General features: G+C 40.4%; 2 protein-coding genes across 2 annotated transcripts; both read left to right on the top strand.

The window, feature by feature from the left end:
- Positions 1-5,010: 5,010 nt before the first annotated feature.
- On the top strand, positions 5,011-16,884 carry LOC147401576 (uncharacterized). The gene is made up of 3 exons (XM_086444411.1): positions 5,011-5,146; positions 5,241-5,729; positions 16,169-16,884. The coding sequence occupies exons 1-3, from the start codon at positions 5,011-5,013 to the stop codon at positions 16,882-16,884; spliced, it is 1,341 nt and encodes a 446-aa protein (XP_086300537.1).
- Positions 16,885-18,897: 2,013 nt separating this feature from the next.
- LOC147401575 (uncharacterized) lies at positions 18,898-19,395 on the top strand. Its single transcript, XM_086444410.1, has one exon. The coding sequence runs from the start codon at positions 18,898-18,900 to the stop codon at positions 19,393-19,395; it is 498 nt and encodes a 165-aa protein (XP_086300536.1).
- Positions 19,396-23,450: the final 4,055 nt, after the last annotated feature.

Below are 23,450 nucleotides of genomic sequence, written 5' to 3'. Positions count from 1 at the left end.
CAAGGTGTATAGATTAGTCACTCAAAATCAATACAGAAACTCACTAGCGAAAGATGCACGAGTGTTTCGAAATTTTACCACCCGTTTTAGACGGGGGATGATCAAGCTGAGTCGACTCAGGCCACCAACATCAAATTTGGTGTACGAACCTGAGGGGCCGAGACAGTTTCGTCTCACTATCGTCCGTCTATAAATCTATTACAATCTGAGCCTTCTCCGATACAATAAAAAATTGTTACAAATTCAAGTTCCTAATATAAGTTATTTTCTAAGAGAAATAAAATGAAAAGAAAATTGGAAGTTTACTGTCTTCTTCGTGAGGGAACCAATTCAGTGGATAAAAGTTCCACGTGTCGCCTTTCGTCAACTTCCGTCGAGTCCTTCACTTGAAAATAACACAATTATTCCAATCTGAATGCTAAGAAAAGAAAACAAATATGCCCATTACAATGTCCATGATATCAGAAACTTGCTCGACAAAAATCAGCAAAAACTATTGCCACGTCACCGCGGAGCACTAGGAGGCTACCGCTGAGCGGTGAAATTTTGATGAAAATTGATTTTTCTAATTGGAAATAGTTTATGATATTCCAAGGATTGTAATAAAACTATTTTGAAAAAAATTTCTATTATTTTAGCTTTTGTTTCAAGCAAAAACGTCTCGATTCTATTTCGAATCTATTTCAGACTCTTTCCGAATTGAAAATGAATCAAGCCATTGTCTCCAACTACAGCTCCAATTTGATCGTTGGTAAAAACTTGATGTAGATTTTAGATGAACAAATACTTAAAATGAAACTTTGAAAAGTTGAATTCGTTCCGCAGGGACAGTTGGGATTCACTTAAAATTTGAGTTGAAAATAAAACAGATTAGTTTAAAAACAAAACACATTTTTTGCACAAATAAGATGAAAATTAACTTGCAATTGAAATAAAAATAGAAAATAGAGATTGAAAAATGTAAGAAAGAGGGCTTAGAGAAGTCAATCCAACCTTTACAAACCATCCATAATGTAGATTAATTCTAAAAATAACTCAATCCATGGAGCAAGTCATTGCTCATGGTTCGGAAGTGGGGCAGTTAAATCATCGAAAGTAACCAAAAGTTATTCATGAAAATCCTAATTTGATTGACATTGCCTAACTTATATTAAGATTCTTCACAGAGTATAGTCGTTCTTGAACTTATCTAAGTAATGGCTACCAAAGTTTGAATCAGAAATATAAACTAGATTATCTAATCATAGGAGAATTTTTAGAATAGTTAACATGTAAGCAAAATAAGGAATTAAAACTACATTAGAGGGATGAATTTTCTTTGGCATTCTTGACCTCCCTAAGGAGAATCTAGCCACTCATTGCAGGGTTCATAGTTGCAGCAATAAGAAAATAAAAAATAATAGATGAAGAAGATGATGTAAAATAGATATGCAACTTGATTCCTTCTTTGATGGCTTCTTAAAAGAATTACAATAAGAACTAATAAATGAAATAACTCTTGATGTTCTCACTACAATCAAGAGTTCTATCAAAGAACAAAGAAAAGTACAGAGAATTGTAGAGAATTACAATAAGAGAAACAGAGATGAGTCCTTTCTTTGAAATCAACCGTCTAATTTATAACATTCGTAATCGGGTTATTGGGTCAACTTTCCATATGATTTGATTCAAACGGACCATTCAGTTACAACGGCCGAGCCTTCTAGAAACTTCAATACAAATCTCGAGGCAAGATTCCTTGAGATCACCGAGGAACACTAGGGTGACACCGCGGAGCGGTGACGTGACAGCTTTTGCTGCTCATCTTCGACGAAGTTTCTCATTTTTGCTCACACATTGTAATCGACTTTGTTACGTCATTTGGTAACTTCCTCGTGCGTTTTATTTATCTACAATTAGCATTAATATCTCATTAACTTCATTAATTTGGAGAATCAATTTAATTTTGCAATTATTAATAAGAACTAACATTTAAAATGTGATAGAATTCGAGAAATTACGGTCCCAAAATTAAATTTTTGGGACCTTATCAATGAACTTGAGAGTTGATAAATGTAATTGAGGGTTGAGTAAGTTGAAGGTTGAGGGATGTGAGAATGACTAGGGATTTTGATAAAGTTTTAGGTTGAGAGATGGGAGTTAGAGAGCATACCTTGTTCATAGAAAATGAGGGTATTTATAGAGTTTTTAGAGAATTTTTGTGGGTAAAGGGGTATAACCATAAAAATAAAGAGAATGGACATGAGGGTTATGGTATTTCTTATTAGATTTTTCATTTGTATACGGGTAAAGGTCACATTTGAGAAGAAACCCTAAAACCATTTTTTATCTTTGATTTTTCGATAAATAGAGGTGAGAGAACAAAAAGTATTTTTGGAAGGGTAAGTAGGGGAGTAACATGTGTAAAGGTGGAGTGGTAGGTGAAAAGTAGAAATTGGTTCAATTGTAAATAACTCATAAAGTAAGAGTGGATATATATATTTTTGAAATGGACTAATTGGAGAACAAAAGTATTTTTGAGAGGGTAAGTAATGGAATGACATGTGTAAAGGTAGAGTGGTAGGTGAAAAGTAGACCTTAGTTCATTTGTAAATAACTCATAAAACAAGGGGTAGATGTATATTTTTGAAATTGACTAATAGGAGAGCTCCATATATGTACTGAAGATTCTTACCTTTTGAGGGTATGATTGGAAGTTCTCTCAACTTTATGGATTATTACCAAAGATCAAAGAATCTTTTTTATTTGACTACATTTTTTTATAAGGGTATTATTAGATTTTCACAAGGGAAAATTGACTTTCCTATTAAATTAAAGCATTGGGTATTGAGGGCTTATGGGAGATTAACATGTGTCACCTTTTGGGAGGATGTAAGGGAATGGACTTGGTATGTGGCTTAGGGAATGGACTTGATTTATGGATAATGGATAATGCGTTTGGAGATGGACTTGGTTATGAATAAGGGTTATAACATCAATCAATATTCTTTAGTGAATATTCAATGTGGGGTGATTTCTATCATCAGTTCTAGTACCTACAAATGCTGGAAGCATTGTAGATGAGGTTGTCATCATATATGGTAAAAATGAAAGCGTTAAATAAATACAAAATAGACAATGGCATGCAAATGTTCATAGAGAAAACCAAAAAGGCTTCACCAATGTCTAACATGGACTTCATGAGAGCTTAATCCCCATCTTTTCGTCATGTCAAATGCTTGTTAAAGGTACAGACTGTAGATATTTGGATGGATCCCAAAGCTTTAAGAGTGGTTAGCTTAATCTGGTTCTTTTTATTCTATACATTAGAGTAATGAAGTTTTATGAGTGGTTAGCTTAATATGGTTCTTTTTATTCTATACATTAGGGCAATGAGCATGGAACATGGCTTAAGACTGCATCTGGTTTGAAGTCTTAATAGTAAGCATTAAAGCTCACTGCAAATAGGTTTGTGCCTCTCCATGATACTTTTTTGGTCCATCTATTTTCATATTAGTGTACCATTTTTTGTATAATTATTAACTTTTGTTGGCTATCTATGGTGCTGATATGAAAGTGATTTTATTTCCCTTTGAGACTTTGGTTATTTATATCATATCATGATCTTGATGTTTTTCTTAATACCAATGCTTCATTGGCTTTTTTTTTTTTTTTTTTACTCTGTTGACCATATGCCCTATCATTTTGTGGTTTACCTCCTCTTATTGAGGTTTTCTTTGTAACTCGTAAATAACATTAGATTGTTTTTTAATTCTTTGGTGATAACTATATGCTATCCTGTCATAATTATTTTTCATAACATGGGCATTATTACGTACCTCCTATTTCTGATGATGTGCATTGTAGAGGAAATTCTTAAACATGGACACGTGGCTCGAGCAAAGCCCGGAATTAATGATTTTAAGCTCGGATAGACTGCTACGTTGGCCCAGTTAATTAAACTTGTCGGATGCACGGATGTCCAGCTCAGACCTGAGCCACCGACTAATTAAGTAGTCCGGACAATGACAATATATGTCGAAAAGATAGATCTGACAGATGTGCCATTGATGGACAGCTCTAACAACCCACATCATGTCAGATCAGCTCTAATTATCCCAAAAGTGGCAGGGCAGTTGCAACAACTCCTACAGCTGACATGTCAGGGAGTGAGCTAACTGTCCTTAGCAAACTAACTGCCCTGGGTCATTTCAAAGGATGGCACAGAAAACGGTCAAGCTCAATGCTTATAAAAAGAAGAGGACTAAGGGTAAAAAGGGGTTCGAATTCTTCTTCTCTCAAAATTAAATTACATTGATCAATTTGTCTAACTTGATCGTCGGAGTGGGCTGGTTTGCAGGTCCGCCCGAGCTAGGAGAGAGGAAAAGTGTAGAGCTAATTTCAGCATCTACAATTTGGCGCCGTCTGTGGAAAACTTACAAGGAGAAAAACGACCAAAATGGGAAGAGCTAGAGGCGAAACACGCGGAGAGCCATCAAATCCCTTACCAGCAGATTCACCTCCAAACGCGCAAGACCCTATGCTCGTAATGTACAACTTACTCACAGAGATGAGGGAGGAGATGCGCAGGGGTTTGGAGAAACAGAATGATGAGATTACAAACATAAGAAGGGAGAACGAGGAACTCAGGCAAAGGCTGGGCGAGCGTGCGAAAACTGAAGAAGGCCCAGGTGCGGAGTAGAACAGGGATCAGACGCCCGAACAGCGCGGACGGAGGTAGATTGGACTGAAGATTCAGTAGCAGTAAAAACGCAGCAAGGAAGTTCAGAAGTTAAGGACCTAATGACGAGAAGAGAAGTGGAGGAGATGCTAAGAAGAAGGGATGAGGAACTTGCACGTGGGAAGGATCCCGCGCAAAAAGTACGGAACGCAATCCATAAGCTCAAAGGGACACCGTTCTCGCCAATGATAATAAGTTCAGAACCACCAAGAACGTTCCATATGTCGAAGTTTGAAACTTACGACGGAACAAGAGACCCTATGGACCACATCCTGCATTATCGAAGCTAGATGGTGCTGTACCAGAACGATGATCCGTTACTCTGCAAGCTATTTCCATCAACTCTAAGGCATGGGGCCATGACGTGGTTCCAGGCGTTACCAGCTGGGTCCATTATGACAGTTCATACATCTGCGAAGGAAGAAGGTCGGAGTTAACACTCTGTTTAACCTTCGACAGGAGGTCGGGGAGAGTATCCGGTCATTCGTAACTCATTTTCGAATGAAGGCGTTGGATGTAGAAGGCATGGACGAGGTAACCGCCTGTGCGGCTTACATCGCTGCAGTCATCCTTGGAACACGGTTGCATGAGTCACTGATCAAATCTGACCCAACTCGTTTGGAAGATTTGTACTCAAAGGTGGAGAAGTACATCCTCGTAGAGGAATCCGTGAAGGGCAGGAAACGAAGCGCTCAGACAATGGCCAATAGCGAAGGGGGAATTGAAGCAAGAAAGGCACCAACTCATCTCGGAGGGGAAGGAAATAAGAAAAGGTGGAGAGAACCGAATGAGCAGTCAAGGTGGAAGAGAGGCCGGGTGTATACACCACTCAATGAAAAACTATCTGTGATACTGAGGCACATAAAGAGCGAACCCGATTTCATTCAGCCACCCCGGGGGTATAAGGGGAAACCCGAAAAACTGTACTGCGAGTACCATGAGGCCGAGGACCACCCCACCGAGGACTGTTACAAGTTACGCCATATCATCCAGGATATAGTTGAAGCAGGTGTAGACACCCCATTTTTGCACTCGCCTGATTAATCAACTCGTTAATCCAATTGCAATGATTCCCAATGATGGATGTGTATTCCATTGCTTTATTTTGTTACCAGATGTGTTTCTGAAATCTGGATGAGGTATCTCGAATTGACAAAACCTTAGAAACCACGCTATGCTAGGAAAATACGACCCCAGAAACATAGAAATCATCATCTTGCAGACCAAAAAGAAACTTCACGATAAAAATCACTGAAAAATTATCAAATTACCACCAAATACCCCTAACCTCAAAACAACCCTAGAGCCTACGTTACGCTTAGGAAAACTCTCTCGAACACATAAAATAACAAATCGGAACCAAATAAATCATTTCACCAATTTTAACAGAATTTGACAAAATTACGAAAATACCCCTCATAAAGTTCACAATCATTTCACACAAAAAATTCATAAATAACACAAAATAATATTTCCATTGAATTCCTTACAAAAAAGATTCTAAAACATCCTAGAACATTAAAAATCGACTTAAAACGTGAAAAGTCCTCTCCGGGGGTAAAACGGTAATTTCAAATTTTCATAATTAAAAAATTCCGAAATTAATAAATAAAATATTAAATAATTAAAGTGAAACATTGATGAAATTAATTTAAAATTTTGAACCTAAAAAATCGATTAATCGGACTTTCGGGTAAAATTGTTGAGGGTTCGTGAGATATTTCTTTAAGGACCCCTCCATTTGGGGGTCCAAAGAATTAGAGAAATAATGGAAGGGGGTTCTCCAAAATTTAAAGTCAATCAAGCAAGACTGTAGTCAAAGTATTAAAGTCAATCAAGTGAGACTAAAGTCAAAATTAAAGTCAATTAAGCAAGACTGAAGTCAAAATATTAAAAGTCAATCAATTAAGACTAAAGTCAAAACATTAAAAGTCAATCAAATAAGACCAAAAGTCATAATAGAATTCTAATTAAATAATAACTCTATCTAATAGAGTTCTAACTTAAAAACAATTCTAATTAAAACACAATTCTACCTAAAACAATTTTAACTAAAACACAACTCTAATTAAAAGATCTCTAATTAAACACTAACTCTATCCAAATCAACCTTAAAAAAATCTAGAAATAGAGGTGCTCACACCCTATTTTCGTATCAAATCATAAGCCCTAAGAGAAGTAGGTCTAGAAGCCCTCCTAGCCTCCCATAAACCCTAGTTTTGGAGTCCCAACTCCTTACCTAACATCCCTCCTTCGATTTTAGCCTAAAGAACACCTAAAAGCCTTCCAAAAATATCCCAAAATCCGCAACAAACTTGAAGAGTTCAGATTCAGAAACAAGGAGATACCTTGATCTAGGAGATCCGAAGTCAAATCCGGAGACAGAACGAAGCAAGGGAGTACAGTACAAGGAGCTCTTTTTGTCAGATCTGAGGGAACAAAATCCTTGCTATCGGAAAGGTATGTAATTTTTTTATTTTTATCTAGGTTTTAGCAATGTGATATATTTGGGAAGTTAGTAGAGACCGGCTTTGGCCGGGCGGGGTTGGTGCCTAACACCTTCCAACCCCGTAACATGATCCCCGAATTCAGATTTTTTGTGGTAGATTAGTTCTTTTTATCCATGTTAGAGTCAGTTTGGTTCCTAGACCACAATAATTAGGTGGCGACTCCCAAACCTCAAGAGTCAAAAGCGATCTGCGCACCCCGCGGATCGAGGGCGCTTTCAGTGGCGACTCCACTGGGGACTATTGAGGATCAAACTTGAAAAACCCCAAGTATCGGAGCATTGCCAAGATGACCTAGATTTTTTTATTATTTAGTTGGATTTATTTTATTTATTTTTTTTCTGTATTTATTTTTTGTGATTGTAGATGATTTTGGGTATTGCATTTTTTTTTCCAATTAAGGATCACTTTTTGATGACCCCTAAATAATGAAAGATTCAAATTGACCTATGAAAATGATGGAATGATGAAGGTTGGACAGAAATATTAAAACGTTTTTAGAGAATATTCTAGTGAGAATTAAGTCTTGGATCCTCTTAATAAAACATAGATCTCGTCGAGTAGATTAATTTAGAATCTGAGCTCACTCAATTTCGTTATCGGAAGCCATAGATATCATCGATGCAAGTTCAATCTGTAAATCTGAAATTATTTCTGAATGAAAGTTGGGACAGCAATGTTAAAAAAAATTTAGATAATATTCTAGTGAGAATTAAGTCTGGGAGCCTTTAATAAAACATAGATCTCGTCGAGTAGATTAATTTAGAATCTGAGTTCACTCAATTTCGTTATCGGAAGTCTTAGATATCATCGATGCAAGTTCAATCTGTAAATCTGGAATTATTTCTGAATGAAAGTTGGGACAGCAACGTTAAAACGTTTTTACAGAACATTCTGGTGAGAACTAAGTCTGGACACCTATTAATAAAATGTAGATCTCATCGAGTAGATTAATTTAAAACTTGATTTCACTCGATTTCGTTATCGGGAGCCTTAGATATCATCGATGTAAGTTCGGACTGTATTTTCCAAATTCACAGAAAATCTGAATTTATCTAATGTTGGCACAATTAATGTTCTTGAGAGTGAGCTCATCTCAACCATTATCATTCTATCATCAATGTAACACCTATTGGAATCTCGATTTATTTGGGATCACCCAAAAGTGATCATTGATTGGACCTTAAAAATTATAAAAATTATGCCTATTGCAATGTTTGTTTGATCATTATCATATGCCATATTTATTGATTAATTTACCATGATCTTGCTTGAAATACATGATTGATGTTGATCGTAATGTTAATGTGCTTATGTGATGGGAATAATGTGATCTTAATTGAATATTCATATGATTTGAATGATTTTAATTTTTATTATATGTATGATTGGTTTGATTAGATCCATAGGCCCATTTGTTTGAAAAAGGTCCCGGGCACACTCCACCCTGTTTTGCACACACCAGATGCACGTTTACTGTTTTGCACACTTACACGTCCTATATAGCCAACGTGGCACTAGTGCGTGGCCCGATCTCTTCGGAGATGCGACGTCATTCATGAAAACCACAACTCCAGTCACGTACCTTAGGGTATATCAAACTGGGGCATCAATACCATCTAATCAGGTGATTCTGAGAGATGTATTGATGCACCCAAGCTGGATTGACCTGAGCCTTTGACCTATTGTGAGCCACACAGTCACATGTCCCGATTACCAATGTAGTACTAGTACGTGGTCGGTCCCCTTGTGGGATGCCAAATCATTTATGAAAGCTACAACTCTTGACTTGTACCCTATAGGTATAAAAGATAATCTAAGTATATCAATTGCACTTCTTGGTCAAAACCGGTGCCTAAGCAAGATCTTGCTCCGTTGTACCCTACTGTACGAGGGGGATAGACTACGTCTATTCTAGACGAGAGGTATTTAAGTGGGCCCTTACTCAGCATTGTGCGCCACCTCTCAACTGGAGATAAAACTGGCTGTTTTTGGTTTCAGAGAAGTGAATTGAGGTTTTAGATTATCACCTATACGGTATATCAAACCAAGTCACCACGTATCGAAAGGTATATAGGTGTGCTTGGGCAAGAGTGGCCAGATAAAAATGCATTGCACGTAGTAAGCTTAGAGTCTAGAAACCTTCCCAGTAGGTCACGACTCGAACTTATCGTGGGTGTTCCCGGGTTGTTTATTAAATGGAGCCTGTTGATTGATGAATGTATGTGAGTGATGTGAATGGTGTAGATCAGAGTGTATGATTGTCCTCAAGGATCAAATGTTGTTTTTTTGAAAATTAAAATGGGTGCACCGACCCAATAAAGAATCCATTCTTTTACAATAATGACCCAGTCCATCTCGATCCAACGATCATTATGGGCCGAGCCATTTGAATCAAAATGAAATTCAAACTTCTTCCTGATTCGGATTTTAAACCTATTTTAAAAGAAGAAAAATGTTTTCCAAAAGAAAAATATTTTTCAGAAGAGAAATGCTTTTCAAAAGTGAAATATTTTCCGGAAGAATAAGATTTTCCAAAAGAAAATGCTTTCCCAAAAAGTTTTCTAAAAGAAAATATTTTCTAAAAAAAAGAAAATGAAGAAAAATATTTTTCAGAAAAAAATTGTTTACAAAAAAATCTATTTTTGCATGAAAAATTATTGAAATATGTTTGTGGAAGTTTTTATTCAATGAAAACATTATTTGTCAATATTTTTCAAGAGTGCAATAAAATTATTTTTCTGAATAATCATTACATTAATGAATTGTTTAATGGATTGGTGCACAAAATTCAATAAAATCTCAGGATTCATTTAAAATGTTATCAAAGGGGTGACACTGAAATTGGTTAAGTTCACCTTCAAAGAGGTTTAAGGGTTATCATTGTGTCTAAGCTCAATCGTCCATCGTCTAGCTAGGGTTGTAAATCCGGTCAGTTAGAGTAAACGTCAATATCAAATCAACAGTCAGAAATGACCTCAAAATTTCTCAACATCGTCCAGTTGTTCTTTAAAGATCATAGTGCTTCAATCCTACTGGTTATAAGCAATATCTCAGTCCTCAATCCTAATCAAACTCGTGTGAGTACTTATCTTGAGTTTTCATGAGTCATTTGGGTTAGCTCGAGTCCCTTTTTCCAGCAAGGTCATGTCTTCATTAGATTGAGTCTACTCTTTCCTATTGAGTCAAGTTAGTTCATCGAGTCTATAGAGGTGTCTGTTGTCCCATCTGAAATTGATCGGATAAAGAAAATTTTTGAATACCTTGAGCGCATTAACGAATTAACTAATAATTTGATAGATTTCGTTTCTGAACAAGAAGATAAGAGTCGGGCTCAACTTTTAATCGAGAAAGGAAAGGTCTTTGACCTTGAAACAAAAAATAATTCTTAAAGAAATTCAAATAGAAACCATCTTATCCCTAAAGGAACACTAGGGGATAATGAATTTACTCAGAAATTTCAAAAGACTTGTTCGTGTGATCATATGAGGGTATGTTAGGTACAAGCTTGGGTATTGTTCAACACGGAATAGATACTCGTCTATATCGATGGAATCAAAGAATATGTTATAAAATGTATCAGCATTATCCTTACTACATCTTGAGTTTCAAATCACATATTATCAGTCGATATAGGGGTACCTTTTGAACTGATCTCTGATAATGGGTCGTACTTCAAAGCATAAATCATTACTCTATGTTTAAAGTTGAAGATCCGGAAGCACAAATCATCCCCCTACCATCCTCAGATCAATGGAACGATTGAAGCAGTTATTAAGAGTCTTAAGACTATCATCGTGAAAATGTGTCAATCACATATCACACCGGGATTGGCTAGAAAAGTTACCATTCGCATTATGGACATATTACACTTCAATACAGTCTTTTACTAGAGTCACTCTAGTATGATATGGAAGCAATCTTACCGGTTAAAAGGGAAAATCCTGTATCTCAAGGTCTTGATAGAAGTTAATTGTTAGAAACAGATTGGGTCTGTCAATGGAGAGGAGTCACTTGCATGTTTGACAAGAAAGTCAAAGTTCATCACTTATAAATCAAAGATCTAAGCATCAGACTACCCAAAAAAATTTTTGAGTATTCTTCTCGATCATAGAAAGTTTGAACTCAATTGGAGAGATTCAATCATCAAGGAAATATTATCTGGAAAAACTGTTAGACTTCAAGATCATGATGGAATCGAATTACCAGAATCAACCAACCTTGACCAAATCAAACGGTACTACAATTAAGGAGGCCATCTTTGGCCGAATCAATTCTCTTATTACCCAGTTCAATATATCCTTTCTCAACCCTTTCGCAGCCTTTTTAAAAAGAAAAAAATTATGCCTTCTTCTTTCTTAGCCCGATCACCTAACCTAAGGGAGGGAAAAATATTCGAACTACGTTTTGGTCTGATCCCAAAATTCTGGGGTACGTAGGCAACCTGAGAAATTACTTCAGGCCCGACCACATCAAAAAAATAAAAATAGATTCCCTGACAAAGAAAAAATCTATAAAAAAAAATCCAAAAGAAAAAATTGTCAAAGTGGGGAAGAAAATTCAAGGAAAAAGAAAATAATTTAAAAGGAAATGTCACACAAGGGGCATTTGGATTTTTGAGCCTCAAAATCCCTTTCTTTTTATACCTAGTCCTAAGCTTACCCATGAAAGTCCTCCTAAGTACCGTGCGAGAAGTCAAGGAAGATAGTAAAGCATGATCAGATAGCAACTCCAGAAGTTCAGAAGGGAAGAAGAAGAAAAAAATCTGCTAAGTTGAAAACCCAAAAAGGGCGGCTTAGGCAAAAATTAAGGTAAGCTCGCAAGGTTGAAGATCTTAAAGGATGACCTTGGCAACAATCAAAGTAAGGAAAAAAGAAAAAATTGTAAGCTCGCTAGATCGAAAACCTAAAAAGACGATCTAGGCAAAATCTAGAGCATGCTCGCTAGATTGAAAACCTGGATAGGCAATCTAGGCAAAACTTAGAGCTATCAAAAAATAAAAGAAAATCTCCGTTGAGTTGAGAAGCTGAAAAGGTAGCCCGAGTCGAAATATCAGAAGTCCGAATGATCAAGTTTCAATACCCAGTTTGAACCAAATATAGACTCAGTGGATACAAGTATCTCGTCTATGATTGATCTGAAGAGTTTCATGTCCATAAGCGAACCGACGGGGAGAAAGAACAAATTCTATGATGAATTTTAGAAAGAATTATTTTGTTCCAATGTCTTTGAGCCTGACTCAAAATCTTCAATATAAAAAGTCAAAATTAAAAGTTAAACCTTTATTGCGCTTGCGGTAATCAAGGATTTCAAACTTTCATAACAAGGGCACTTCCTTTTTTCTAAAGAGTACAGTTTCCCCCCTTACACTAGGGGCATTTATTTTCAAATTATATTCAATTATCCCTAGTGCAATGTTCCTTGTCAAACTAGGGGCATTTTTGTTCTGATGCCTGGTCAATTTCAACCCCAAAGGATAAGGTTAACTTTGCATTAAAGGTTACCCTCTTGATAGCAATTTTGAAAACTCCTCAGATTCAAAGAGAGTTAAAATATTTACCAGACCTTCATAAAATCCAACTTTTTATTAAAAAAAAAAGTCAAATGCGAGGTTAATCCCCCGTTTGTTCCCTCAAAGCTTAGTTCATTATTCTTGCACCCTGGGCAGGTAGAATAGAACTTCCTAAAAAAGAAAAAAATAGTTCATTACTCTTTCACTCCGAGTAGGTAGAGTAGAACTTCCCAGAAAAAATTAGTTCATACTCTTTCACTTTGAGTAGGTAGAGTAGAACTTCCAAAAAAAAAATTAGTTCATTACTCTTTCACTCCGAGTAGGTAGAGTAGAACTTCCAAAAAAAAAAAAATTAGTTCATTACTCTTTCACCCTGGGCAGGTAGAGTAGGACTCCCAAAAAAATTAGTTCATTACTCTTTCACTCCGAGTAGGTAGAGTAGAACTTCCCAAAATAATTAATTCATTACTCTTTCACCCTGGGCAAGTAGAGTAGGATTCCCAAAATAATTAGTTCATTACTCTTTCACCCTGGGCAGGTAGAGTAGGACTCTCAAAAATCTTGGTTCATTACTCTTCACTCCGAGTAGGTAGAGTAGAACTTTCCAAAAAAAAAAATTAGTTCATTACTCTTTCACCCTGGGCAGGTAGAGTAGGACTCCTAAAAAATTAGTTCATTACTCTTTCACTCCGAGTATGTAGAGTAGAACTTTCCAAAAAAAAAAATTAGTTCATTACTCTTTCACCCTGGGCAGGTAGAGTAGGACTCCTAAAAAATTAGTTCATTACTCTTTCACTCCGAGTAGGTAGAGTAGAACTTCCCAAAAAAATTTGTTCATTACTCTTTCACCCTGGGCAGGTAGAGTAGGACTTCTAAAAAGCTTAGTTCATTACTCTTTCACTCTGGGTAGGTAGAGTAGAACTTCCCAAAAAAAATTTAGTTCATTACTCTTTCACTTCGAGTAGGTAGAGTAGAGTAGAACTTTCCAAAAAAAAAATTAGTTCATTACTCTTTCACCCTAGGCAGGTAGAGTAGGACTCCTAAAAAATTAGTTCATTACTCTTTCACCCTAGGCAGGTAGAGTAAGACTTCTAAAAATCTTAGTTCATTACACTTTCACTCCGAGTAGGTAGAGTAGAACTTCCAAAAAAAAATAAAATAAATAAATAAAATAGTTCATTACTCTTTCACTCCAGGTAGGTAGAGTAGAACTTCCAAAAAAAAAATTTAGTGCATTACTCTTTCACTCTGAGTAGGTAGAATAAGACTCTCAAAAAAATATAAATTTATTACTCTTTCACCTAGAGTAGGTAGAGTAGGACATTTAACTTTCTCCCAACTTTTGCTCAGATTTGTCTCAAATATCATTCAAATTTTCTCGAGTTTTGTTTTACTCAATTTCACACAGTGCACACACTTGCACTTTTTAGTCAGGGAGAATTCTCTAAAATTCAAGGATCTGACACTGTCAGTGAGAGCTCTCGCTCAAGGACCTGACAATCTTTTAATTCGGGGAGAGCTTTACTCTCAAGGATCCGAACACCCCGACGAATTGCTAAATCAGGCTGCAAAATGAACTGTCACTAGCTTTGACATTTAGATATCGCACTATCTACCAAAATAGATTTGCTATCTAGTTTGCTTCAACCCTCTGCCAAAGAGAGGCATTTGTAGACACCCCATTTTTGCACTCGCCTGATTAATCAACTCGTCAATCCAATTGCAATGATTCCCAATGATGGATGTGTATTCCATTGCTTTATTTTGTTACCAGATGTGTTTCTGAAATCCGGATGAGGTATCTCGAATTGACAAAACCTTAGAAACCACACTATGCTAGGAAAATACGACCCCAGAAACATAGAAATCATCATCTTGTAGACCAAAAAGAAACTTTACGATAAAAATCACTAAACAATTATCAAATTACCAAAATACCCCTAACCTCAAAACAACCCTAGAGCCTACGTTACGCTTACGAAAACTCTCTCGAACACATAAAATAACAAATCGGAATCAAATAAATCATTTCACCAATTTTAACAGAATTTGACAAAATTACGAAAATGCCCCTCATAAAGTTCACAATCATTTCACACAAAAATTTTTATAAATAACACAAAATAATATTTCCATTGAATTCCTTACGAAAAATCGATTCTAAAACATCCTAGAACATTAAAAATCGACTTAAAACGTGAAAAGTCCTCTCCGGGGGTAAAACGGTAATTTCACAATTTTCATAATTAAAAAATTCCGAAATTAATAAATAAAATATTAAATAATTAAAGTGAAACATTGATGAAATTAATTGAAAATTTTGAACCTAAAAAATCGATCAATCGGACTTTCAGGTAAAATTGTTGAGGGTTCGTGGGATATTTCTTTAAGGACCCCTCCATTTGGGGGTCCAAAGAATTAAAGAAATAATGGAAGGGGGTTCTTCAAAATTTAAAGTCAATCAAGCAAGACTGTAGTCAAAGTATTAAAGTCAATCAAGTGAGACTAAAGTCAAAATTAAAGTCAATTAAGCAAGACTGAAGTCAAAATATTAAAAGTCAATCAATTAAGACTAAAGTCAAAACATTAAAAGTCAATCAAATAAGACCAAAAGTCATAATAGAATTCTAATTAAATAATAACTCTATCTAATAGAGTTCTAACTTAAAAACAATTCTAATTAAAACACAATTCTACCTAAAACAATTTTAACTAAAACACAACTCTAATTAAAAGATCTCTAATTAAACACTAACTCTATCCAAATCAACCTTAAAAAAATTCTAGAAATAGAGGTGCTCACACCCTATTTTCGTATCAAATCATAAGCCCTAAGAGAAGTAGGTCTAGAAGCCCCCCTAGCCTCCCATAAACCCTAGTTTTGGAGTCCCAACTCCTTACCTAACATCCCTCCTTCGATTTTAGCCTAAAGAACACCTAAAAGCCTTCCAAAAACATCCCAAAATCCGCAACAAACTTGAAGAGTTCAGATTCAGAAACAAGGAGATACCTTGATCTAGGAGATCCGAAGTCAAATCCGGAGACAGAACGAAGCAAGGGAGTACAGTACAAGGAGCTCTTTTTGTCAGATCTGAGGGAACAAAATCCTTGCTATTGGAAAGGTATGTAATTTTTTTATTTTTATCTAGGTTTTTAGCAATGTGATATATTTGGAAAGTTAGTAGAGACCGGCTTTGGCCGGGCGGGGTTGGTGCCTAACACCTTCCAACCCCGTAACATGATCCCCGAATTCAGATTTTTTGTGGTAGATTAGTTCTTTTTATCCATGTTAGAGTCAGTTTGGTTCCTAGACCACAATAACTAGGTGGCGACTCCCAAACCTCAAGAGTCAAAAGCGGATCCGCGCACCCCGCGGATCGAGGGCACTTTTAGCAGGGAAGCTCAAAAGGTATGTATCGTCGGGAAGAGAGAAAAGAAGGGAAACCCCCGAGGGAGATGGCCGGAAGCCCAGACCTAAGTGGTCGGCAAGAGGGGGACGACGCGAGCTAGAGGAACGCAGGATAGTGCATACCATCACGGAAGTAATGAGGGCTGGAAGGCCATCTAGGCAGGACATTCGGGAGAAAGTAAGAAAGATCCGACATATGGTTGGCATAAACCAAGTTATATCGGAGGCGCGGGTTGTTGAGACAATAGGCAGGGGAGTTAATGCACAGGTGATAGCTTTTACGGAGGATGACCTGAGGAGAACGGTGATGCCCCATCAAGACGCACTCATGATCGCACTCCTAGTTGGGAACGTCGAGCTCCGTAGAATATTGGTGGATTCAGGAAGTGCAGTTGATATCCTTTTCCTGAGTAGAGCAAGAAGGATGGGGATTTCAGATAGTTTGGAACCCACCCAGACCATGGTCTACGGTTTCAATGGGGCTCCTAGCAGTTCGGTGGGCAAAATTACACTCCCAGTCATAGCGGGGTCAAAAGTGGTGATGACGAGGTTTGTGGTGATAGAGACGGATTCAGCCTATAACGCAATCCTCGGGCGAAGATGGATACACGAGATGAAGGCAGTCCCCTCAACGTATCACCAGGTAATTCGATTCCCAAGCCAAGAAGAAGTAGTAGAAATCAGAGGTGACCAGGAGATGGCGCAGCGGTGTTTCCACCTGACCTTAAACCAATGACGGGATGCCAAGGCCGTTCCTCAGAAGAAGAGGAAGGAGCCACCTATGGAGGGAGAAACATTATAGTAGTAACAAGAGGAGCCATGGTAGGAGCGGTTGGCGACAGTTAAGGAAGTTGAGATGGTGGACCTCGACGATGGTGGAGGACAGCTGGTTAGTATTGGCACCACAATGTTGCGGGAGGAGAAGGCAGCATTGGTCCAGCTTCTGAGGGCAAGCAAGGATGTATTCGCATGTTCGTTAGAGGATATGCCCGAAATTGATCCCTTGGTGGCGTGCCATAGACTAAACATTGATTAAGACTTCCGACCTGTTCGACAGAAGCCGAGGAGGCTGTCTCCCCGTCTAAGGCAGGGGGTAAATGAGGAAATCGAGAAGCTATTAAAGGCTGGGTTCATCAGGGAAGTAGATTACCCAGAATGGATAGCCAATATAGTGGCAGTGCCAAATAAGGACGGGAGGGTGAGAGTGTGCATCAACTTTACAAACCTTAATAAGGCATGTCCAAATGATAGCTTTCCGCTGCCAAGGTTCGATAGGTTGGTCGACGCTACGGTCGGGCATGAGAGAATGTCATTCATGGACGGATACTCGGGGTATAATCAAATCCCCCATAGCAGTGGAAGATCAGGAACGAACGTCATTCATCACCGAGCAGGGGCTGTTCTACTTCAAGGTCATGCCTTGAGGAACGCTGGGGCCACTTACCAGAGGCTCGTGATGAGAATGTTCGAAGGGTTGATCGGAAAGGCTATAGAGGTGTATATCGATGACTTGTTAGTAAAAAGCAAGAAAGCGGAAAACTATTTGACAGACCTCGAGCAAACTTTCGACCGGTTGAGAAGTTTTCAAATGAAGCTGAATCCGAAGAAGTGGGTATTCGTAGTTTCTTCTGAGAAATTCCTCGAGCATATTATCACCAGGAGAGGCATTGAGGCCAACCCAAACCAAATCCGGGCTTTGGTGGAGATGCCGAGCCCTAGTAACCAAAAGTAGGTACAGAAATTAGCAGGAAGAATAGCTGCGCTAAATAGGTTTATCTCCAGAGTATCCGACAGATGCCATCCACTATTCAAGCTATTGCAAAAAGGAAAGAGCTTCGCCTGGAGTGCAGAATACGAAATAGCGTTTAACAACTTGAAGGAATACTTAGGGCAGTCGCCAATCCTTAGCTCTCCAGAGGAAGGGGAAGAGTTAGGAATTTATTTGGCCACAAGCTCATCTTCGATAAGCTCGGTGTTATTCAAAGTAGACTTAGGACGGGAGTACCCTATCTATTACGTCAGCAAAACACTAGGTCCATGAGAGCCAAGGTATACGAGGACAGAGAGAGTGGGATTATCGCTCATCTATTCAACACACAAGCTCAGGCCTTATTTTCTTTCACACCGCATCCGAGTTGTGACAGATAGCCCGTTGAAAAAAATGATGCATAGGTCAGAAAAGTCCTGGAGAATGGCGAGATGGACGATAATTCTCGGAGAATATGACTTACAGTTCGAGTCACGAACGGCATTAAAAGGGCAAGTGCTAGCAAACTTCCTCGCTGATTTCCCGGTCGAAGATCCAAACTAGGAAAAGTTGGAGGACGAGGATGAGGTGGCAGAAGAAACGGAATTATGGGACAAACATACGAGTTGCAGGATGTTCGTCAATGGTTCGTCAAATTATTCAGGCTCGAGGGTTGGAATAGTGCTTGTAACACCGAGCAATGACAGACTGGTGAAGATAATCAAGCTCGGATATGGGGCATCAAATAACGAGACTGAGTACGAGGCAGTTATCAATGGGCTGAGAATGGTAAGGGAATTGAAAATTGGCCGAATAATGCTATGCACCGACTCTCAACTCATAGCGAATCAGTGCAATGGTAAATTCGAAGCAAAGGACGAGCGTATGGCAAAATATCTAACAGTGGTAAATCGAGAAATTGAAAATTTTGACCAAGTAAAGATATGTTAGATACCGAAGGACGAAAACAGGCATGCAGACTCATTGGCCTACATCGCTTCAATGCTAGGGGGAACGGAAAGACGAGTTCTACCGGTAGAATATGTACCTAAAGCAAGCATTGAGTACGATGAAAGAGAATGTGCACGGGTGGAGCTAACCTCGGGATGGATAAACGAATACACGCAGTATCTACACACAAAGGTGTTGCCACAGGACAAGGTTGAGGCCAGGAAGATGTTACGACAGGTCGGAAAATATACACTCGTCGAAGGAGAACTTTATAGAATATCGTTCGGAGGACCACTTCTGAAATGCCTTGGAAAGGAGGAATCCGAGCTCATAATGGCTGAAATTCATGAGGGGATCTGTGGCAACCACTCGGGAGGACGGTCACTTGCCAATAAGGTGATCAACCAGGGCTATTTTTGGCCTAGGATGCAGGAAGATTGTAAGAAGTACGTAACGAAATGCGATAAATGCCAAAAATATGCCCCCATGCACCTGCAACCAGCCAGCGAGCTCCACCCTATGAAGTTACCTTGGCTGTTCTCTATATGAGAAATGGACATTGTTGGACCTCTACCTCGGGGAAAAGGGGGTAAGCTCTTCATTCTAGTAGCTACAGATTATTTTACTAAGTGGGTCGAAGTTGTTCCGCTCACTCGAATCAGGGAGGAAGAGGTCATCAAGTTCACATGGGAACATATTATAACACGCTTCGGGATCCCCTATGCATTAATCTCTGACAACGGAACCCAGTTCAAGGGTAACCGTATGCAATCGTACTTCAGGGAATACGGGATCCGATCGCTCCAGTCGTCCCCGAGGTATCCACAAGCTAACGGCCAAGCGGAAGCATCCAACAAGACAATCCTCGGGAACTTAAGAAAGAAATTGGCGGAGCATAAAGGAAGATGGGTGGACGAGCTACACAGTGTCTTATGGGCTTACCGGACTACAGCAAGGAGGACAACAGGTTTCACTCCGTTCGCGCTAGCCTATGGGACCGAAGCCGTCATCCCGATCGAAATACAGGTTCCTACTACAAGAACACAAGTGGCCGAAACAGAACTGAACGATGAAATGGTGGCTCGAAATTTGGATTGGTTGGATAAGACGCGAGAGAGGGTCATGGAAAGATTGGCGCGATACCAACAAGTGTTAAAAAGGTCTTATGATCGGAAGGTCCGACGTAGGGAATTCCAAGTCGGCAATATGGTGCTTTGAAAGGTGTTCTCCAACACCAAGGAAATCAACAGTGGGAAGCTCGGCTCTAACTAGGAAAGACCCTACATCGTAAGCAAAGTTGGGGAATCTGGCGTGTACTACTTAGAAACATCAACGGGGGATGTAGTTCAATCACCATGAAATGTATTCAATCTGAAGAAGTACTATCAATAAATAGCTATCTTTGCGTCTATGCCTACTGCCCGAGCAAAGCCTCGGCCCCTCAATAGGAGTCGTGCCCAACTGAGGAGTTGGTTCGAAGTTAAAGCCATGGCCCCTCCACGGGAGCCAAGCCCAACTGAGGAGTTGGTCTAAGGCAAAGCCTCGGCCCTTCAACAGGAGCCGAGCCCAACTAAGAAGTTGGTTCGAAGTTAAAGCCTTGGCCCCTCCTCGGGAGTCAAGCCCAACTAAGGAGTTGGTCTAAGGCAAAGCCTCGGCCCCTCAACAGGAGCCAAGCCCAACTGAGGAGTTGGTTCGAAGTTAAAGCTTTGGCCCCTCCACGGGAGCCAAGCCCAACTAAGGAGTTGGTCTAAGGCAAAGCCTCGGCCCCTCAGTAGGAGTCGAGCCCAACTGAGGAGTTGGTTCGAAGTTAAAGCCTTGGCCCCTCCACGGGAGCCAAGCCCAACTGAGGAGTTGGTCTAAGGCAAAGCCTCGGCCCCTTAACAGGAGCCGAGCCCAACTGAGGAGTTGGTTCGAAGTTAAAGCCTTAGCCCCTCCACGGGAGCCAAGCCCAACTGAGGAGTTGGTCTAAGGCAAAGCCTCGGCCCCTTAACAGGAGCCGAGCCCAACTGAGGAGTTGGTTCGAAGTTAAAGCCTTGGCCCCTCCAAGGGAACCAAGCCCAACTGAGGAGTTGGTCTAAGGCAAAGCCTCGGCCCTTCAATAGGAGCCGAGCCCAACTAAGAAGTTGGTTCGAAGTTAAAGCCTTGGCCCCTCCTCGGGAGTCAAGCCCAACTAAGGAGTTGGTCTAAGGCAAAGCCTCGGCCCCTCAACAGGAGCCAAGCCCAACTGAGGAGTTGGTTCGAAGTTAAAGCCTTGGCCCCTCCACGGGAGCCAAGCCCAACTAAGGAGTTGGTCTAAGGCAAAGCCTCGGCCCCTTAACAGGAGCTGAGCCCAACTGAGGAGTTGGTTCGAAGTTAAAGCCTTAGCCCCTCCAAGGGAGCCAAGCCCAACTGAGGAGTTGGTCTAAGGCAAAGCCTCGGCCCCTCAGTAGGAGTCGAGCCCAACTGAAGAGTTGGTTCGAAGTTAAAGCCTTGGCCCCTCCACAGGAGCCAAGCCCAACTGAGGAGTTGGTCTAAGGCAAAGCCTCGGTCCCTCAGTAGGAGCCGAGTCCAACTGAGGAGTTGGTTAGAAGTTAAAGCCTTGGCCCCTTCAAGGGAGCCAAACCCAACTGAGGAGTTGGTCTAAGGCAAAGCCTCGGCCCCTCAATAGGTGCCGAGCCCAACCGAGGAGTTGGTTCGAAGATAAAGTCATGACCCTCAAATGAGTTCTGATCCTAAGGTGTTACTTAAATAACGGCAGGCTCTTAACAGTAGACCCCAACATAAAAAATGATGAGAAAGAAAAGAAGAAAGAACAAATGGCGCAAAAGTTGCGAAAAGTATTTCTATTTAATATAAAAAGGGGAGAATTACATTTAAACACGTGATAAAGTGCCAAAACTATTACAAAAAGAAAGAAAAAAGATCAGGCATTCTCTACAATGTCGGCCTCCGCATCATTAGGGGTCTGAACGTCTGCTGGTGCTGCAATAACTTCGAGAATCGGCTCGGGAGAAGCTTCAATAATAGGCTCGGGGACGACGACAGGAACAGCTTCGGGTTTCTTCACAGCACCTCGGCCTTCCTCAGTTTCGCCTTCAATTTGTTGTTGGCTTTCTCCCAGGCCTCCTCCGAGGAGTCTAGCTGGGCCTGAAGGGAGTTGAGCTGATGCTGGAGGGCTCTCTCTTGCTCAACTTCTTTCGCCTTCACCAGTTATTCCAACGAAGAGATTTTCCCTTCTGCCAGAGCCAGCCTGTCTTTATTCTGTTCCAGCTCGGATAGCGCGCTATCCAAGCTTGATTGGAGCTTTATGGAATTTGCCGCGGCTGCATCCCTTTCTACTTGGAGCTGAGCTATGCGAGCCTCTACGACATGAAGATCATGTGCGGAAGCATCGCGTGCTTCACCGAGTTTAGCCACGGCGTGTTGCTCTTGAAAGAAAAACAAAAGATGATAGAGAAGTTAGAAGAAGGGAAGCAAATGAATAACGAGAAAAGGAAAGAGAAAAGAAGTGCTCACCGCGGCTAGCACTCGGAAAGCGTCGTTATAGAATTTTGTCGGGTCACCGGCAAAACCCCGACGTGTCTTCTCTACGTCTCTCGGTAGAATGGAAGCCTCAAAAATAGCCCGCGCCACCTCAGGGTCTAACAGGACGGAGTTCCAATCGGTCACCGGCCTTCGCCCCACCATAGGTCTTACCACTCAGGGTGAAGTGGGGGGAAGGTTGCCTCTCAACTCCGAGCCAGCAGATAAGGCCTGGGATGGCTCGGTTGCCTGGCTAGGCCCCTCGGGAGCTGGAGGTGGGGGAAGAGGTAGCACCGAGCCGGGGGAGTGAGGCCCCCTCCTCAACCTCTTAAGCAGAGGCTGGTGGTCTTCTTCTTCTTCTTCTTCGTGGGCTGTTCCCCCCACAGCAGAAGTCCCCGCTGGCATGCTCACCACCAGGGTGGGATGAACCTCTAGGGCATCATCCTCAGAATCTGACCCCAAGATCGGGGGTGGACACTTGGATTGGAGCGCCATGCTTACAGGTCGGAGTGGTGGAGGAAGGAGCTCGAAAACGTATCTGAAGAGCTCGGGGTTCGATAACAAGTGGGTTATCACCACCAACTCTCCTAGGAATTTGTCCTTGCTCGGACCTGCGAACACATTCAAATTGAGAATTAGTTTCCAATGATCAAGGAATGCGAACTATAGAAGGGTAAATGATAGAAAATATGCGAGACTTACCATGAAGGTTGAAGGAGTGGTGCGTCAAAGGGGGAAGCTCGTCCCCGGGAGCGCTTTCCCACTAACCGGACAATTGAATTGGGAATAGAAACCATTCATTGTCCGAGTCAGGAAGCTCGATCAAGGACGGCTTCCCTCTCCTTTTGGAAAAATAAAAGAAGCCCGGCCTGCTCGGACATTTCTTGAGGGCAAATTGGGCCCTAATATCCGATAGGCCGAGCTGCAGACCTTCTTCCAGTCTGTCATTCATCAGCTCGAAAGCTTGAATTAGACGGAAGAAGTTCCCGCTCATCTGGCCGGGAGCCCTCCTGAAGAAGTTCAGGACCTCTCGAGTCAACCCACTAAGGGGAACTCGGAGGCCAGCCTTCAATTGTCCCCAGTGTACCACAGTGGTACCTGGG

Source organism: Akebia trifoliata, chromosome 5, assembly GCF_017979445.1.
Source record: "Akebia trifoliata isolate Shusen 1 chromosome 5, ASM1797944v1, whole genome shotgun sequence".
Taxonomy (NCBI): Eukaryota; Viridiplantae; Streptophyta; class Magnoliopsida; order Ranunculales; family Lardizabalaceae; genus Akebia; species Akebia trifoliata.
The sequence above is the reverse complement of the archived record's forward strand: the minus strand, read 5'-3'. Positions and strand labels throughout refer to the sequence as shown.

What these genes read in the sequence shown, in the direction of transcription:
- LOC147401576 (XM_086444411.1), top strand. Translation starts at nt 5,011, where the DNA reads ATGGTGCTGTACCAGAACGATGATCCGTTACTCTGCAAGCTATTTCCA. An exon ending in TACATCTGCGAAGGAAGAAG is followed by an intron (nt 5,147 to 5,240) that starts GTCGGAGTTAAC and finishes CGTTGGATGTAG; the next exon opens with AAGGCATGGACGAGGTAACC. An exon ending in CCAGGATATAGTTGAAGCAG is followed by an intron (nt 5,730 to 16,168) that starts GTGTAGACACCC and finishes CGTCGGGAAGAG; the next exon opens with AGAAAAGAAGGGAAACCCCC.
- LOC147401575 (XM_086444410.1), top strand. Translation starts at nt 18,898, where the DNA reads ATGCTAGGGGGAACGGAAAGACGAGTTCTACCGGTAGAATATGTACCT.